This window comes from Adiantum capillus-veneris, chromosome 29 (genome assembly GCF_014529385.1).
Source record: "Adiantum capillus-veneris isolate H3 chromosome 29, ASM1452938v2, whole genome shotgun sequence".
In the NCBI taxonomy this organism is placed as follows: Eukaryota; Viridiplantae; Streptophyta; class Polypodiopsida; order Polypodiales; family Pteridaceae; genus Adiantum; species Adiantum capillus-veneris.
Genome location: NC_140959.1, coordinates 82,655,090 through 82,661,130, shown reverse-complemented (window position 1 = coordinate 82,661,130; position 6,041 = coordinate 82,655,090). Strand labels below are relative to the sequence as shown.

The following is a 6,041-nucleotide window of genomic DNA, read 5'->3' as shown; positions in this document are numbered from 1 at the left end:
TTTAATATCTGCAGCTGATAATTTTCTTGTTTTAGAGAGGCTATTTGGTTTTCAAGTTCTAAAATTCTTGTTGCATTCAAAGACAAAGAAGGTTGAAGATAATGAAAGTAGTGTGCATGGTTAATGTGTAAGTGAGATAGCATAGAACTATATAGTAGTAAGACATCAATCCCATCTCCAATAAATCTCATCAATCGTGGGGTGTGTGAAAAGATACATACCTTCCAGTTCTCGGATCCAATGGATACAAACTCCCATCTATCCATAGGTCAATGTGCTTCTTCTCCTTGTTGGGAAGTTGTTGAGCTTCATTTTCATTTATAACTGGTCTTTGATAGACACTCCGCGTAGTTACATATTCTTGGTTGAGCTTAGTGTTCTTGCGATGACCAATAATGGAATATGTATGACTCATTGCAAATAGTGAAAAGCACACAAGAGAAGGTATAATGGAGATAACAATAGTAAAAGAGCTATTAGCATCAGAAGAGGAGAGAGAAAGCTCGTGAAAGTGAGTAGAGTACTCTAAAAGGTCATGGGAGAGTAAGAGAAAAAAGAGAGGGATTGAATCATTCAAAAGTGGAAACAGCTATTTGCCGCCAAGTCAATTGAATAAGAACAAAATTCGAAGTGAACCACAAAGGACTAGTGTGAAAATGATATCTTTTTGGATATTTAGAGATATGTACTAGAGAACCACTTGGATGTTAAGGTAGGCGCCTAGGTGTGCATGATGGTGAGTAATATGTACATTATGTTATGCAAAATATTTGGATGAGGACTCCTTATGTAAATTATTGATGGAGTCATAAGCCTAGTAGAGTGGTTCAATCTTCCACCACTCCTATAGACTTTATTGGTAATAAGGTCTCTCCACTCATCCATGTTGCACACGTGTGAATGTGCGATCGAATGACCACGCGGGCCGTAAAGGGCCTTGTACATTATAGAAAAATAATGGTAATAAACTTAAGAAATCATTTACTACTCAATGTTGCTCCAATAGCTCTTGAATTAATAACCTTTAACTTTTATACTCACTTGTTCCCACATTAGTAAAATTAGGCTCGAGCCTTGTACATGCGTGTTTTCTAGTGCTCACATAACCCAATCTATAGTGTAAATTTCCCGGCTGAAAAGGAGAACAAACGAGTACTCTTACTGTATCAATCTTCTAACGTTGTTCTAGCTAAGAGTACCTTGAAGGTAGATTTAACCTTGAAGATCTCTTACATAAGCTATTGATAGGTTACAAAATCATGGTTGTAATTTTCGTGGCATTTCCGTTATAACTCCCAATAAATACCTTAAATTTTGGCATAACTCTTGGTTGTATCAATTTACACACAAACCTCTGATTCATTTGCAACAACATATTCTTGCCAACAATTTTTTCTATCATACGAAACATCATAAGTACTTGAATGCAACTAAAGGAACAGAAAGAGACTTCCATATCTGATTTCAAAAATATGGTAGTGATAATGTAATCCCCATTAGCATTCACGTGGCACGGACGCTAATGGAGCTGTAAGAGATCCCAATACAACCCTTAAATTGTAACAATAGGATGTGGGAAAACACGAACTGCAATTGACAATTGGAAATCCCCTTTACAATCACAATTGACAAACACTGATGGAGGTGTGCTCTAAAGCAAACTATTTATGTGTCAAATACAGACATGGCTCCAACTACCCCTCCTTATTCTTACATGATTGCATTGGCTATTGTCGAGCATTGGCAAGGCCACTTGCATTCCTGTGGACTTGCCACTGCCCCTCCTTATTGTTACATGATTGCATTGGCTGTTGTTGAGCATTGGCAAATCCACTTGCATTCTGGAAATTTCTGCCAGCACTTAAAAGACAGATGGCAGCAAAAGAGCACCATTTATGAAATGCTAACATTGCCCATATTTTTGTTCCATTACTTGCGTTCTAACTCTGACGTCCATAGGATGGACACTGCTTGTGCTAAGGTTTAGGAGGCTCTATAGAAGTTTCCAGGACATCATAAGAATGCAGCAGACAAGCATTGACTCAACTTGCGATTGAAGGAAGGTGATTGGACGCTTCTTAGGTTTCAGAAGGCATGCCTTGGAAAAATGTGCCACGTATATTTGCATGTAAGGGCTGCTTGTCCTTTGTCACTTCCCAAATAACGTATTGGCTTACAAATATTTCAGTATTCTAACTTGTGAGGCTGTCTTTGTATATCCCCTAAATCCAACCTTCCGGCTTCTTTGTTTCACAGCAAGAACCAGACAATCCGAATTCTTGATGCAATAATCAAATTGCGTATCCTTTTTGCCGAGGATCCTAAGATGGACACAAATACCCATGATTGAAATGATTTGTAGGCCCTCCCAATTCATTTAAAAAGAAAAATTAATTCAATCGAACACGTTTGAATTGAACGGTGTAAGAACCTTAGAAGATGGAAGATAAAAGAGAGAGAATTGGAATGTCAAAAGTTATAATAGGTGTCTACAAGCTGCATTTTCATATTCATTTTCGTTCCTTTCATCCTTTCCTTTAAACTTTCTTATAGCTTCCTTGAACCTGAGTCTGTAGGAATCTAGCTTATTAAAGAGTCATTAATGACAAGTACTCATAGGACTTTTATTTTGAAAAAAATTAGCCAGTACCTTCTGAGTAGCCCAGGCTTGTGCTGACCCAGAATTAAAGCTGTGGCTCCTAATTTCTTCGCCATCGACACAATAGTCGGCCCTTGGTCGCCTTCCACAACAAGAATCTCCACCTTTACCTGAATATAGACAGGAAATGCACAATATTTTAACCAATCTTCTTAGAACTATAAAGGGCCAAAACCCTCTCCCCTACGATAAGGGTGTTGTGTCTAAGCTGAGAACTAGGGCGTATTCCAGGTGACAATTCCGTCTTACCATCCAAACTTGTCGCCTATAATCTGAGGACTCGAATCCCCAAAAGTCAAGGAGAAGTCGGTTAGAGATACGATATTTCATCCTAAAGATATGGTTTTATTTCTTGCCTATTTAAAGGCTATATGAGTAATGAAAACCTCTCTATTCCATGCATCGGTTTGAGAACCTTCTCTTGCGAGATGCAATAGGCTTCTCTACTAACAAAGGGTGCGGCTTGATCATTATGATAACAAAATATTAAAACAATCAAACAAATCAACTACACTCAGAGCACACATTTAGACATCATTAATATCACATGCAAAAGTAAAAACGCAACCAATCCTTCAGCCTCCTAGAAATTGAAGTGGAAGCACCGTACCTCTGCATTCAGATCACATAACTCCTTGAACGAGAGAGCGAGCTGGAAACCCTTCAAACGGTGCAGCCTTCTACTACCCTCAGAACTCTGCATAAGCACTGGCGTAAAATCTGTCACTCTTCTGGTCACTGCCTTTTAACATCACTTTTCTAGATTATAATCAATTGGGCCTAAACTTAGTAGCAGTTGTCACGCATATTAAAAAGGAGAGTGAAAAAGCCGCAGATTAACAAAATAGATATGGTCCAATTGTCTTCCCCCTATCCATTTTTGAATTTTGATTATTAAAATGAGGCTCCCCCATTTTTTGTTCGCTGATGGTATTGTTTGTGTAGCATACATACATCACAGATCTCTCGCAACATACGATCATGGTCGGAGTCCGCAGTTGTCTCAGAGTGTAGCAAATTGCCTTGATTGAGCTCTAAAGATGACACAATCCATTGTACGAAGTCACTCACCTAATTGCAAGTCCACCCTTAAACCCCATCCCCTTACAATTGTACTTTTGACCTGTTGGCCCATTTGAAATCATTGTATGTGCAAACAGATAAGTACGTATGGCTCGCTCTTGGCGTTCACGTCCCTGTAGCGACTACACAACAGAATTTTCTAAAATACTCAGTACAAGCAACACCACACCCACTATGGTCACAATGCCCACCAGAACCAACTCATAAATGATGGCATCAGTGTGCCTTCTCACTGTAATAAGGACACTATTCAAGCTAGACAAATTGTGGTTCAGCAACCTTTAGAGATGAGCGGAAAAGGAAAATCATAGAAAAAACTTCACCTCTTGCAGATGATGGATGCACATGGAGGAGAGTGATTATGTCTCCGCTGCGGATGACATTATGCATGGCCCAACCAAGAGCTGTACGCGCTGATTCAGCATCATCCACCACAACAACCATGCGCCTCGGTTCCAGCCTCTCATCAGAAGATCCTTCCGATCCCACAAAAGAGCCATTTAGCTGACGCTCATTTGCCCTTTCTTTTTCCGTAGCTTCTTCCAGTTTTTCCCTCAAAATAGATGCAAAAGCTCAGTTTTCAAACAGCTCGATTCTCACCATCCAGTCATTTACGAAGAACAACATCGGCGCAGCTCTGCTGTAGTTTTTTTCTCCTCCATCAACAATGATTCACCTCTTGCACAGTTCAAAAAGACCCTTCCATAGATGTTCTTAAAAGGTCTCAAGTTCACCTTCTTCATGATTAAAAGAAGCGCATCAACAGCATCACCTCAAATGCTTTTAATTCCATTTGTGCTGTCGCAGAGTAGAGGGTTCATCTACAATTGTGTGGCTCCATGGGGCTTTCTTCGACAGATTACCTTTGTTCAATTGCTATGAATACCAAACTTTGGCATATCCTCGGATTTTCCGGATGATGCACAATGGTGACAATGATGGCAACAACGAAAATGATGGCTCTTAGCAATTACCACTTGCTCTGCTCTAGCTTGAAGGTCTTTAGTGGACTCCTCCCACCTTGGCCGATGATGCTGGTCACTGTCCACTTTGCTAATTCTCGGCAAACAGAGCGCGCATTTAACGTCAATGCAGGATTGGATCAGTAAAAAGAGGTGAAGATCACGAGAGAACGAGAGAGACAGCAAGAAATAGTATCCAGGCTTCTTGTGATCGCTTTCATGAAAAGCAAACCTAGCAGTGTCACCGCCGTTACGAGAGAGTGATAAAATCACGAGGCGGAACTTACATAAGTGTTTCATATCTGTCTACTCTAGTAGGTTCTACCAATTTTAAAAAATAAAATGAGGAAGAATCTTTCAGGATCCTCACATGAATTGGAAGAAATCCCTCAGGTCCGAGGATGCCGACACTCTCTTTTTCTTCGCAGCCTTGTCGAAAGCACGTCCATCAAAGCAGGCATAAACGAGAAGGAGAACGCGTAGGCGCGTCGATCAGGATGGTTACAAAGCAGGGGCAGTGGCAGTCCGTGATATTATTATTTTTAAATATTGCAAGCGTGGGGTTAGACAACGTGAGTCTTCGCGTTCTTGGTCTAGAGCGTCGATTGGACTGTGAACGACAATGGGAAGAGTTCAAAACGTACTTCCCTTTTGAAATAGGTGCAGGATAGCAGCCTCAAGGTGGTACGTGCAAAGAGGAATCTAGAGGAATATCCACACGAAATGAATAAACATAAAGACATGCCACCAAGAGTGGATAGATCTCCAATGCATGGCTAGAGCTGGACCATGTGCAAGGGAGACTGCCCGGAGGTGAACATGCACCGGGGGGGGAGAGAGAGAGAGAGAGAGAGAGAGAGGACTGGTGATCATGAGATTGGCCTGCAAAAGGTGAAGAGGGGACTGAAATGTAGCTCAATTCTCTCTCCCGGAGCCCTTCTATTTCATGAGCATCTCTCAACACTCACTATCATGATGCTCGCCTCCACCCTCTGAAGATCGTGATGACAATGGGGTTGCTGAGTGAATACTAAGCTGCTCTCTCTCTCTCTCTCTCTCTCTCTCTCTCTCTCTCTCTCTCTCTCTCTCTCTCTCTCTCTCTCTCACACACACACACACACACACACACTCACTCACACACTCACACACACACACATGCGTGTAGCTCTGCATGTTGGTGGCTCTCTCCACATGCACGCACCTCCTCATTCGAATTGGACCACGCGCAATTATCGCCAAGGAGACTGCCAGCTAGGTGAACAAGCACCGCAGAGAGAGAGAGAGAGAGAGAGAGAGAGAGAGAGAGAGAGAGAGAGAGAGAGGACCAGTGATCGTGA

General features: G+C 41.5%; 1 protein-coding gene across 3 annotated transcripts; it reads right to left on the bottom strand.

Annotated features, from left to right (window-relative positions):
• Positions 1-1,436: 1,436 nt before the first annotated feature.
• On the bottom strand, positions 1,437-4,966 carry LOC147419485 (universal stress protein PHOS32-like). Of its 3 annotated transcripts, XM_086505568.1 has the most exons (5): positions 4,343-4,966; positions 4,066-4,218; positions 3,270-3,367; positions 2,651-2,769; positions 1,437-2,321 (listed from the first exon to the last, which is right to left on the bottom strand). In XM_086505568.1, exons 2-5 carry the CDS (start codon positions 4,184-4,186, stop codon positions 2,174-2,176), a joined length of 486 nt encoding a protein of 161 aa, XP_086361694.1. In that variant the 5' UTR covers positions 4,187-4,218; positions 4,343-4,966; the 3' UTR covers positions 1,437-2,173. The 3 variants fall into 3 exon arrangements, with proteins under 3 accessions (XP_086361694.1, XP_086361693.1, XP_086361695.1); XM_086505567.1 differs by having other exon boundaries at positions 4,066-4,965; XM_086505569.1 differs by having other exon boundaries at positions 3,270-3,356; positions 4,066-4,965.
• Positions 4,967-6,041: the final 1,075 nt, after the last annotated feature.